The 13129-nt window shown below is 43.2% G+C and overlaps 1 protein-coding gene across 3 annotated transcripts in view; it reads left to right on the top strand.

Moving 5' to 3' along the window:
* The window catches only part of CAMK1D (calcium/calmodulin dependent protein kinase ID), a 230979-nt gene that overhangs the window by 131712 nt on the left and 86138 nt on the right, over positions 1-13129 (top strand). For all 3 annotated transcript variants that reach the window (XM_032985872.2, XM_032985871.2, XM_032985870.2), the window contains exon 3: positions 7743-7817. In XM_032985872.2, the coding sequence (XP_032841763.1) occupies positions 7743-7817 (75 nt within the window). The remainder of the gene's footprint in view (positions 1-7742; positions 7818-13129) is intronic.

The following is a 13129-nucleotide window of genomic DNA, read 5'->3' as shown; positions in this document are numbered from 1 at the left end:
CCTATCCACTCCAATTAACCTGATGGAAGCATAGAGATCTTAAAGGTATTAGTAGACACTGATTTGCTTCTTATGTTGTGAGCAGTCTGTGGTTTGGAGATCACATGTGACCCCAAAATTCAACTCCTTGGCCTTCCAGCCACAGAGATTTAGCTAATTTGTCTAGGCAATCAACACAGGGGCAGTGAACCATCTGGCTGTGAGCTGGAATTAGCTCTCCCTTGCCCAGTCATTAGATCAAGCAAGGTGAGATGGGCAATGTGGGTGGGAATAAAAGATATCACAGCTGTAGGAGATCATAGGAGGTCAAAAATGCTGTCTGGCTAGGAGACATAGCACTATTTCTATCTTTCTGCTCATAAATACGACTTCTCTTTCATTATTAATGCAAGGGAATATTCAGTGCTGAATCCAGTAAACCTCCTCCAGCTCTTTTCAATAAGCAAATTAAGGATATAACTTCAAAAAACCCAGCAATCTAAATGCAGTAGGAGAGAAAAAGCAGATGTTTTGGCTTTGCAAACTCTGTAGAGCCACTTTCACTGAGAGTGACATCTGCCTGGTTTTGTTCACATCGTTGCTCTCTGTCTAGTTGAGGTTTCGCTAACTTTCACATTATTTGCATATGTGTTTGTGAGTGAGAGAGAGGGAGACTGCTGATCTAAGATGGTGGAGACCAAAGCCCCTTCTGTAGCTGCAGAAGCTGTCACCACTGCAGTACCACATACTTGTTGGCTGTGGGGGGAAGGAACAGTGTGTGGGATGTGAAGTAGGAGAAATTAATCTCAGTGCCATTAAACCTTCCACCTTTCTTCTAAAGCTGTCTCCAAAGATGTTGATTTCAGGGGAGAGTGGTTGACTTGGTGACATGAATCTGGTAGCATTGTATGTATCATGAGCTGCTGAACCCTTGGATGATACTAATCCAAGGGTGCTATCCCCATGTTGCCATAGCATTTTTAAATTTATGATCTTCCAACCTGGAACTTCACTTTTGTGTGCAAAAGAAAATAAAGCCAACCAAACTCCTTTTTTTCACCTCTTCAAACATTACTGCAAGCAGCCCCAACCTATGCAGTTCCTGCTTGCTTCTTGTGAACTACTTGGGGCCACCTCTCCTGGCTGCTTGGAGTCATTGTACAGTGATGTCAGGAGACTATCTGCTGACTGTGCAATGGTGATATAAAAGACATTCCTGTTGAGTGGCCTGAAATCCTTAAGGAGACAAAAGGTTTCAATCTGAGATATAAAATCTCATAAGATATTTTGTACCCTGTTTGAGAGGGAAAGGTCTGCAATAAAGTCACCTTTTGCAAGATACAAGATACCAGAAAGTCGATGGATGAGAAAGAGCTGACAAATACCAACTGTGGGAAAAAAAAAAAAAAAAAAAAAAAAAACAAAAAAACTTGAACTGGAATTAGAGCTTACATTTCTTCTTTTCACACCAAAAAGTCCACGTGGGAGGGAAACCTGGACGATAGGAGAAGTGTCATGCTGAACTCTGCTCATGCAAATATCAGTGAGGCTATATGGGGAATATCCATCTGTAAAATACCCATCCTGGAGGATGTCTGGGGGCTACGGGATAAGAAAGGGAGGGGGTAAAGTTAGAGATACGGTACTTCACATCATACATGTCAAGTTGATTTTCAAAGGTCCAAACTATAAGATGTCTTGCATCAAGGTGAGGCACTGAAAATCTCATGGGCAGCATCAGTATTTGAAGGTTTTTCCAGACCAGGAGTGGTGGGCAGAGCTCTGCTGCAGCCAGCCAGCCATTTCCAGGACAGCCATCAGTTTCCTTCCCTGTACCAACCCTTGCCATCTCACTTACCCTGTTCCCCTCCTAGCAGACTTGTCACATTTTCCCCTTGGGAGCAGGCTGTTTTGTTCCCATGAGTTCTCACATCACTACGAGTTGTCCTGAAGATTTTTTGGTAGTTTTGTTTCATGTGGAAGGCAATCTGATACAATCACTGTGTGTGAATATGTGTGAGACTATCCTAATATCTGTTGAAATTATTGACTCATTTCAACCAAATAAGACAGCTGAGTGGAGGTAAGTTTCTAGAGTCCTCCAGATCAGAAGCTGTGATTTAAACACTTCCCTTGGCGACCTAGTGAATTCATCAAGACCAGTAACCACCATGCTGCTGGCAAAACTCCCTGCAGGGTATATGTGGAAATAATGGAGTATTTATTCACAAAGACATTTGGTTACTCAAAGATACACATCTTTACAGACTCAGGATTTGTTAGTTCTGGCTTTCACAAAACTATTAGTGCTTTCTTGTGGCATTTTGTCCGAGACATGTGCTGTTCATGGAGATGCACCATTAAATGTCATGTCTTGCAAATGTAACACTCTGACTTGGAAAGAGTTGTTACGGAGGGAACCTGCCCTACTTAAATCTCTCTCATGTTTGCTCAAGGTTTTTGTACAGTATTCTTCTAACTGATCCCAGTTTTCAGTGTTAAATATGATAGATGTTAAAATAAGTGATTCCATCATAGCATGTCTTTGCAGTTGGGGTATTTAACATGCTCTCCTGGCAGCTCGGCAGCCAAAGCAGTGGCAAAATCTGGGTCCTCTGCTTTTATCTGTGCAGAGTGCTGCCCCTCTAATTAACAATCTGAGGAAATATGCAGTGAGTTTACTTTCAGCTTTTTGGCCTCTGGGATGTTCAGGAACTAACAGAGATGTATAGGAAGCTCAGTCATTAAAGGATTTAGTTTTCCTTATTGTACATCAATGTCCATATTTTAATAATTTGCTTCTTAAAAGCAATAAAGCAATCTCCAGCCAAAGCCCATGGAATATATTGATTTTTATTTCATGAATATGTTTTCTGGTGAATGCTGAAGTGAGTTTTTCCCATGAGGGCTAGTTCTGGACCTATGGTGCTTGGACCCTTCTGGTAGCAGTCAGTAGGACATGGTGCCTCTGGGCTGGCCAGTGGCAAGGGTGGATTTTAGCATCACTGACACCATGTACTCATCACTACTCCAACGCCACAGCACACCCAGTTTGGCGTGATGGAAACTGTCATGCAGGGCCAAATGCCACTCCTGGTCAAGTCAAGTCTTGTTTTGGGGAAGGATTTCAGCTCCTTCAGGGGCAGAGGTTTCTGTGTTTCAGCAGCACTGAATGTTGTAGCAGTTGGGGAAGGATGACAATTCCCCTATCAACGCTCCTGTGCAATGACTTCACAGCAAGCAAAGGGGACCAGTCTGTGCTTGAGGCTCTGCAGCAGATCAAAGGATTTTCTGTCAGCCCTTGTTTGCACAGCTGCCGTGCTTGGAAAAGTCACCTGAAGTCATTGGTTGCCCAGGCCAGTTTGCTCCTTTAAGTCTTCGGTAGCAGTTTGCTCATGTGTTAAAATACTGCTCAGGTGCAACATTACCTCTGTTCCTTTCTGTTGTTGACACCTTTGTAACAGCACATGGACAGAGTCATAGACCTGAAAGGCTGCAGGGGAAACTTGATAGTTTTATATGGTTGCATCGAGCCTTGTAGCGCGTGTCTGCCTGTGGCACAGCATCCAAACCAGTGCTGCTCTGAAAATGGTGAATCTACCCTTTCTTCTCAGTTTCTTACCAGTATTAATCACTCTTCACGCTTTTTTGTATACTTAAATTTCCCTGATTCTCACTTCTAGATTTATTTTCCTCTTCTTTGTCCTGTGGATTGTAGCATCTCATGGACCTTGTAGGGTAGAATCCTGAGTGAACTGGTTAAAGTATTAGCCTCTCTTTATTTGCATTTATTTTTGCTAGATATCTTCTTTCTGTCAAATGGCCTCAGAATATTCTTGAAAATGAAGAAAGCAACAGTGGCCAGAGGTGGTACCTGCCCTTCATGCCACAGATGGGGGGATTTGTGGGGACACATCAGGGTGTGGGAGATGTGAGCAGCACCTGGGGTTTGCCAGGAAGGAGGGAGAGCATCAGGGAAAACAGCAAGTATGATGAAGGATGAAGGGGAGGTTAAAAGGCTGGTAAGGGAGATTTCCTTAGCTGGATGTTTCCTTGTTCATAGCAGTTTATGTAATGTGATCTAATTTGCTTTAACCAAGACCACATTTTGATGTTCACTTTTGAGGCTTTTCTTCTTTCTTACTGGGAACTGCTGTCACCCCAATCCATGTCCATGTCCCCTCTGCTACAGCCATAATGTTGCACCACCACATACCACAACAACATCAACGCATTACTTTGTGCAGAGTTAATCCCAGTCGGGTTTATCCATGGCAGCATGGGAACTGCACATTGGGATGGGGAGAGGCCAGAGGGAAGAAAAAGGCTGTGGAGAAGTGGGGTTAAGATCTTGTCACTGAGATGGGAAGGAGAAGGGATTGAAATAATATGGCCCATTGGTTAAGATAATACTCTGGGGTCAGGGGACCTTGTTTCTTGCCCCCCTCTGTTCCCTCCTCTCATGTGATAACAGAAAAACTTATAACTTTTCTGCACTCCACTTCCCCTTTTGTAAAATGAGAGCAGCACCTTTTAAAAAAATAAATCCTGGCAGGTCTTGAGGAGATCAGACTGTCCAGAGAGTATTTTTGCTAAGTGAGATCACCGCTGGGGCTGCGTGGAGGCATTTGGAGGCTTAGCAGGATGAATCCTCTGAACCTTGGAGATTCACTCAGTGCTTCTAGTGGGGGATAAAAACAGAGTTAATTAAGCCATTCCCAAATCCCTCCTGATCTGTGACCATCAAGTAGTTGCTGCTGCACAGTGCTTTCCTCAACTCCTGATGTACCTGGGCATCTGTGTGAGCCAGGAATGTCTGTTTGGCTGTTACCTGCATGTCTGGCACTGCTGATCTACTCACAGAGTGGGACAATCTCGTCCCAGGCCCTGTTGGCCTTTGTGGTATCGACAAAACGCTGTGACGATATCGCACCTGATTTCCCGAACCCTGGGGTGTTATTGTAATGAGCAGTATTCAGCCTTGAAGGGTTAATCATTCTGTACCCGGGATGTAAGCAATCGCTCAGCTCAGGCTTTAAAATGAAGAAAAGAGCCCCGGGAATTTCTTCAGGGCTGCTGCTGGCTGCAGTGACCTCTGCTGGGAAGCCCATGACTGCTCTGGTCCAGCTTCAGCAACACAACCTGCAACTCGATCTAAACAGTAGGTTTCTCCCCAAGTGATGTCCATCTTTTTTATTATTATTATTATTATTATTATTATTATTATTATTATTATTATTATTATTATTATTATTATTATTATTATTATTATTATTATTATTTTGATTTCCTTTTTCGTTCATATAGCTTGTCATCTGAGAATCCACCTGAGTAGAGAAATGCTATGCAGGACAAACTGCTTCATTTGCAGGCGTGCGATGTGCACTTCACCAGGAATATTAAGCGCTCCCTAACTCCACAATGAAGGCCTTGCTGTTCTTGGGGAGGCTGAGAGAAAGTGGGAAAAAATGTTTCTTTCCCATCTCAGCAAGCCCCTCGAGCGCAGAGGCCACCAGCGTTTGGGGTGGCTGGTGTGATCAGGCATCACCTCCCAAAGGGATATCTTCTTCCAAATGCCCTCATCCCTATGCCGCTGGCTCCCTTTGTGCTTTGGAGGTGATTCAGCTGGTTCTGATGCCTTCTTCCAGCTTACACTTTATATTCACTCTCTCCCTTAACACCACATGCTTACGTCCTGCATATGATTTCAAAGAGGGGCAGATTGGCTCAATACAGAGGACCCTGCAGTGGTAGGACTTAAAACCCTTTTTAGGCTCTTCACTTTAGAACGGAGCAAGTTTCTCTGCCTTCAGAGAGCCCAGTGGTGTTGTGCCCATTTGGTTTGCAAATCAGAAAGGGACGAGGGTCTTGCGGCAGCCCTTAGAGTGTGGCATTGCATGTCTGATGAGCTTTTTTCTGGCCTATTCCTCCCTGGCTGTTCGTCTTTGTGGGTAACCCACCCGTTAGCCACGTGTGTGACAGTTGGGTGTTGCTGGCCGCTGTCTCAGAGGGGGGGTTGGGTTGGAGAACCTCTGAGGTTCTCAAAAATAGAAATGCAAAGCATTAATATGTGCATGGTGAAAACTGTATGGCAGACTAAGTTTGAGGCTTTAAACACATAATGCTATATAGATTATTTGTATTAAAACTGCCCTCTTGATCATGATGGTATGAGGTACACAAACGATCATGTGAATGGGCATGTGCATGGAGGAAGATGGATAAATACATATAATAATTTCCATTAACAGGGACTATTTGCTTGAAATGGCATGTGGGATCCTAGTGTACTTTCAACTAACTTCAGAAAAGCAAGACTGCCCTTGCCCTGACTGTAACCCTTAAGGGACTGGGCACTAGATCTACACAGCAAAATAAAGGTTTCTAAACATGTGCGGTGTAAAGCCAAGTGGGTGGTGTATTGGATTCCTGTTGCCAATAATAAGAACTTAATTTGTGATTGAGTCTACCTGGAAATTTTACTAAAATATCATGGGATTTTCCAGATGTTTATGTAGAGTGAGGAGCCTACTCAAGTATTTGTTGCTCTGACATCCTGTAGTGTGTTACATTTGAGTTCACTTACTGATGATGTTAAATTTCCTGTGCGTGAAGGTCCTTATATCAATGCAGCTTTTGATGACTGACTATGGGCGTAAATTCAGGTCAGTCATAACCTTTCCATTGAATTCAGAGGAAATTGGATTAGTCTGCATTCTTATGGTAAAGATGCTGGGCGCAGGGGTCCTTCTGCTCTCAGCATCTTCATGTAAATGTTAGGGCAGTTGGAGCCATTGAGGATGAGGTCCTGACACATGATTAAGTATTTTAATTAAGCTACTTGAACCTTGAAACATGGAGAGAGTTTTGCATTTGCTGATGGTGCACTTTTACTTTCTTTCTGAATGTGTCCATCTGTTGGTTAATGAGTAGTCTCTGCTTAGCATTTCACAGCTTTCTCTTCCTCTTAAAATGATTGTCTGCAATTGGCGTAATTACTATTCTGCCCCTGGAGTTGTACTGGTAGTCTCTTTAGGTTTTGCATAAGTTAAATGTATCCTTTGGAAATTATTTGTAAGCATTTAAGGAGCAAACCCAGAGAGGCATTGCTCTAGTAGTTAATTAGATGTGTGCTTGTAAAGATGATTTTTCTCTTTAAAGCTAGTATTTTGACAAGAGGCTTAGTGGGAATGATCGGTGATGAGGGTGTAGAAAACCCATGAAGATTCTCGGAGGCGTTGCACAGAAAGCACACTGTGCTTAATAATGCTGCAGGGAAATTCGGGTGTCCAGAGCAGGTGTGACATCAGAGCAGGGTGAATTTGGTGGGAAGGAGCGTGGGGCTGTCATACGGCTGCTGCCTACCTGTGCCAGGTTCTGTGCAGGGGCACATCCCTGCCTTCTCCCTGCCAGCCCACTCCCTGCCGCCGTCACTCCCTTGCACCTTGCTTTGCTGCTGTCCTGAGACTTCAACCTCCCACCAACTATCACCATTCATCTAACACAGGAACTGTAAGCCTCTAATGCTGCAAATACTTAACCCTTAAATAGTTTGGCTTCAGAGCGTGTTGAAGGTATTTTCTGTGAGTAATAACATGATTCTGAGCTGTGAAGCACTCCTGACTGTTTACTTTGGTCAAAATCATATTTTATGATGCTGAATAAAGCACTAACAAATAGTGTCTAACTAAAATTATCTTAATGTTTTGCAGCCACTTAAAAAAATAAAAATCACCTTTTTATCTCATCTTACGTTTTTTCAGGATCAAGCATGAAAATATAGTTGCCCTGGAAGACATCTATGAGAGTCCAAACCATTTATATCTGGTCATGCAATTGTAAGTACTGAACCTAATGAAGTTTCTGTGTCAAAATTGCCAACTCTTCTTGTTCTGCTTTTGTTCTTTAGCCCGAAAGATGGGATACATGGGTGGTATTTGTCTTGTGTGCTATAGTCTAAAAAATTCTCAGCAGGTGGTTAATAATTGATCACCAGACTTGATGGGCTAGGTTGTTGTGAAATTGGAAACTAAGATGTTTTGTGAATAGTCTTACCTAAGTCAAACCGGAGCGAAGGGGAGATGTTAAGGGGTTCAGAACTGGCTTTGTACGTGTGGAGTTGCCACAGTTTAGTTCTGTGTGACTCAACGGATTCCTGGTTTATACTAAGTGAGAGGTGACCTGAGATGCCACCACGTGCATGGGTGCATGGATGCTGGATTTGCAAGAAAACGTCAGCCCTGTCTCAGCAGAAACAGTAGCTCATACTAGTCTTGACACATCTCTCTCACTAGAGCCCTTCTTCTTCCCCATTTTCCCCTCTGAGCCTGAGAATATCTGGATCCCATCAGGTACATGATGCACTGTGGCTGACCTGGTCCTCCCATCACATCCACCTGGCAGAGAGGAGGGAAGTGACAGACAGATGCTCATACTGCTTTTTCTTTTTTATTTCTTTTTCTGAAATCAATTAGAAAACATGATTTGAAGTCAAAATTTCCTCTTACCTGCCCTAGTCTCCTTCTTTTTCAGTTATGAGATCACCTCAAGCAAAAGCAGAGCAGACAGACAGGGCAGAGGGATAAATCACATCTGGGAAGAGCCAGATGTGCCATAGGGAAGCCTGGAACATCTAATAGTGGCAGGTCTGGGGTTAAATAATCTACGGGAAGCCCTCGGGGTCTATGCCCTTGTCTTTTGATAACATTCATGCATGGAGATGTCCTTAGAAGCTGCTCTGCTGGCAGAGTGGGAAGAATAGTTCCCTCTATATTTTTAATCTGTTTTTGTAGCCCTACATTTCAGCCCAGAGTGCTGAAAAAGGACTTGCACAGGAACATCAGTGTCATACAAATTCCAACAAACCAGCTGGGTTGTGGGAAGTAACAATCAGTTGATTTACAAATCCTTTTTTTTTTGTTTAATCTCTTTAGAAAAAAAAAAAATCAATATTGCTCCTACTTATTATTATCTTGTTTAATGTAGTGTAACCCTCACTTTTCTAAATTTCTTACATCCAGATTATTGGGTTATCTGAAATGTAGGTCTGTAATCATAGGTGACATTGAATATATATTAGTATAAATTTCTGCTTGTTCACAATTCAACACTTACTAGGAAATTATCATTTCTGTTGTAGCTGTATGTGTAAACCCAGCCAACTAATTTTCCAAGGGCCAAACATTTAGCTATTCCGGAGGGACACAGCTTCACTGATGCCCACTGGGGTGAGATGCCCGGCTGAAGTCAGCAGCCAGGAACCCATTCGCAGCAGTCGGAGTTGGCAGCTCTGAGCACTCCCCAGCCCCGACGAAAAGCTACGCCTTGTGTTATGCAGTAGACCAAGACATCCTGCATACAACTGCATTGGACTGAATCTACCAGGGACCGGGATTGATGGTTATCATTCATGTTAAGAAAAAGCAGGAAAAATCATCAAAAACCACAGAGTTGTTTTATTCGAATATGGGCACACACTTGAATGCAAACAAGTGACAGCACTGTGACAAACTCCCACTCACACAGAGAGCCCATGTGATGAACCTCGTGTCTGTTCATGGTCTTAATCTGCCTCAGCTATGGGGTACAACATGTTAGTTTAAGCTTATTTTATTAAAGTCATTTGATGTTGTGCCAAGTTGTTGCTATTAGCTCTCCTTGCTGCTGCAAATCAGACAAGGCTGTGTGTCCTCTGCTCTGCACAGAGTATTTCCAGGGAGTAACATTTCTGCACTTGCTTGGAAAAGGGTTGTGTTATCCCAAGGTGGAGAGGACAAGCTAGCCAGGTACTCACCCGCATCCCATGGACATTGCATTGAGGATGGTGCAACCTCTGCACTGCTTCTGAATTTTCATCAATAGTTGTGATTGGGATCGATTGGCATCAACAGTTGGGCAGCAACTCCACAAGGTCTAGAAGGCTCAAACTCAATTCTGCATGCCTCCTTTCCCAGTTTCCATCTGGGAGAAGGCATGTACCAGTAATCTCTTGTTTCCAAGGTAACACTAACTTGTTGATACAATAGCTGTGAACCATTGCACAGCATGAGGTATCTGTTTGTTTACATCTTTGCCCTATTTATTATTAGATTCCTTGTGGGTTTTTTAGCTTCTTGTTTTTGTGTGTTTCTTCTGAAAAAGACAACGGTTGCCTACATTTAAAACTGAGGTTTGATATGAAGGTTCTGATCAAGCAGCTTTCAGGAAGCAGCACTGAGATTGAAAAAAAGGGGCGGGGGGGGGGCGGCGGTAAAATTAGGGTCACTCAAAGATCGGTATCACGGGCACAACAAATCTCAAATCCATATGCCCCTCTCTTTGGCCCATTGCTTGCTAAGTGGGTGCTAAGTAATGTTTCCCAAGGGAGATTTTTTGTAGCATGGACGGCATTTTCATTACCAGCCTTTAGAGCACTCCTTGCAATGTTGTGGAAAATCCACATTACAGCCTTTAAGCATCTCGGAGCACCTCTGTGGAAGGCTTTTGGAGGTAGACCAAGCCTCCCTGTTTATGTTTGCCCTCTGGTACATCTACTTTTACTTGAAAGCCATGCTTGTTAGCAGGCCAGCTTAAAAGATACATTTTGCACCTCGTTTATTCTGTCAAAGATATGGGCAAGCACAGGTGTCAGTGTCTGTGCTGCAAGTGGTAGGAAAAGAGGTGAAGAGACTGCTGTCCATGTGTACTTCATAATTTATTCCTGCTAGTCCCTCTGGGAACGCTTCCCAGGGTTACATAGATGCTGGTGAATCTGTCCTCTGTGTTTCCTGGCACATTCATGGGGAAATATAATCTCTGGCTTTGGTTTCACCGTGGTTTTTTTACATATATTCTATCCAAGCCATCATAAAACTGTTCAAACTGGCACAATCCTCTTAGTGCAAAGTAGACCAGAAGTCCAGCTTTGAGATCCCCAGATTTGACAATTCAGAATTTCATGTGCTGTCTCAAAGCATTAAGATGCTCCTTAGAAATGGCTGAGACATTTTTTCTTTATTTATTTTCCCAAAATACAGGATACTCCAACCCAGTGACTCTAAGTTTGGCAAGGTTATGGACAACTCAATGCTGTCTTTTGCTCCAAGCAGTATTGCTCAGCTTTGGTATGAGGTGGAGTTACTGGTACAGCTGCAAAGTAAAACACAGATGTAGGATAATCACTGCCTCTCCTATGATGATTCTGATAAAATGTTGCAGGCACTATATAAAAGTACTGTAGAGCATTTAGGTTTTGTCATATTTCCATTAGGATGATGTGCTTTCAAACCAAAAAAACACCAAATTCCAAACTTGGATTTCCTATAGTACCATTAAGACCTGCACAAGCAACAAAGACAAACACTAAAATACTCTGAAAGTTTCATTCCTTCTGGATGCTGGGTGAGATTTCCCCAGAGGATACTGTAGAAGACAGGGGAAAATAAAGTGCTTTCACAAGTTTTATTGAACTGTGTCTCAGTATGATAGTAAGCTTTGCTAATGAGCAGTTACGGGATTTTTGGTTGCTTTTGGAGCCACTTGGTAAGAATTACCCTACCATATCTTCTAAGTTATCTGCCTTACTTCACCTCATCAATACAGGGAAATATCCTGATAATCTGTTGTGGTTAGTATGTCATTGGCATAATCAGCCTCTTTGGGTATTGGTGATTCATCTTTTGTATGCTGGAAAATCGTGCATAAAACTTGATTTACATAAACACATCTTTTCTGTCTGAGTGTTATGGGACCATCTGCAAATGCTGTTTCTGAACATGGTGCCTGGGCAGGTCAGAGCAGATTCCCAAAGCTTGATTCTGACTTCATCTGTACTGTTCGCCTGCATCAAAGTGTGAAGCAGCGAGGTTTGGTTTCCTGCAGATTTGTGTGCACCCTGTGCTAGTCAGAGCCGCAGGAGCTGGGGCTGTTGCCTCTCCTAAAGGACATGGGGCCATATTAAAAATCGATAAGGACATTAATTTCCTTGTTCTCCTTTATTCATCCATATTTTCTTAAAATATGCAGGAACTTAATATTTTTGCTATCTCTTCTCTCAAAGTTCATTGAAGTTCATCAGGTGGGTCAGAAGCTACTAAGGGCTGGCAAATTGGGATGGAGAGCCATTGCCTCACTGCCTTTGGAGAACAAACTAAAAATATGTCTAAAAGGCACCTCCAAAACTTACGGAATTCATCTGTCCATCGTGGGGGAGGATATGCTGCCTCTACCAGCTGATCAGCCTTAGCAGATGTTTTTCTAACCTGTTGTTAAAAATCTCCAGTTGTACACTTCCTAGGGCATCAACACCATTGCTTAATGTCCTTATGGGTATGGAGCATTTCCTAGTAACTAAGTCTTCCAGGCTGCAATTTTAACCTGCTATGCAGGAAGTCTTATTTCTCTAATTCCTCCTGAAGGTAACAAGACTGTTCAAATGGGGAAAGGTTAAAGGAGCAGGGCCTGGAAACCATGTAGCTAGGTAAGTAATGATCGAACTTGAACACCCATCTCTGAGTTTCTCTGCACTTTTCTTTCATAGTCAAGAATAGTGCCAAATCCAGAGGAATTCTTGTTAGTACCTGGATCTAGTTGAAGAAAGTAAAAACACAACTGCCAGTCTGGTATAGCTTTCCATCTCTCTGGGGGACTGTGCTCCTAAAGAGTGGGTCTGATCCTCTCGGTAAGAGGGCTGCTTTGCCCAGATCCGGTCAGCTGGTGTTTCTGATTCTCCAAGGAAACCAGAGTATTTCCCCTGCATGAGGTCTTCTGAGGCTTTGATGCCTCTGCTGAGAACAAGCTTTTAAGGTGAGCAGCCCAGTTCAGCCAACCCTGAAATGCTTCCCCCTACCTTTGCAAAAAAAACCCAGCCCAAACCAATCCTAAACCTCTGACCTTGGAGTTTTTCCAGCTTGGCATCTTAACTCTGCTGAATTATTCATATGATTTCCATCACAGAAAAGCCAAGATGACAGGGGCTCCTTCCTCCTGGGTGTAAGTCACGCACCGAGGAGAGCCCTGCCCAGAAGTTTGCAGGCTCAGAGTCCCAGTGTCCCATCCCTGCTGTTTGTCAGCTCTCCCCCACCACACGCAAGTGCCTTGTGACCCTGTAATGGCTTGGGAGGCACCTCAAACAGGCAGGTACCTACTTGTGGTAAAATCTGCAGAAGTTTTT

The sequence above is a fragment of the Tyto alba genome, unplaced genomic scaffold, assembly GCF_018691265.1.
Source record: "Tyto alba isolate M040663 unplaced genomic scaffold, T.alba_DEE_v4.0 Super-Scaffold_2, whole genome shotgun sequence".
Taxonomy (NCBI): domain Eukaryota; kingdom Metazoa; phylum Chordata; class Aves; order Strigiformes; family Tytonidae; genus Tyto; species Tyto alba.
This window is presented reverse-complemented; position numbering and strand designations above follow the sequence as displayed.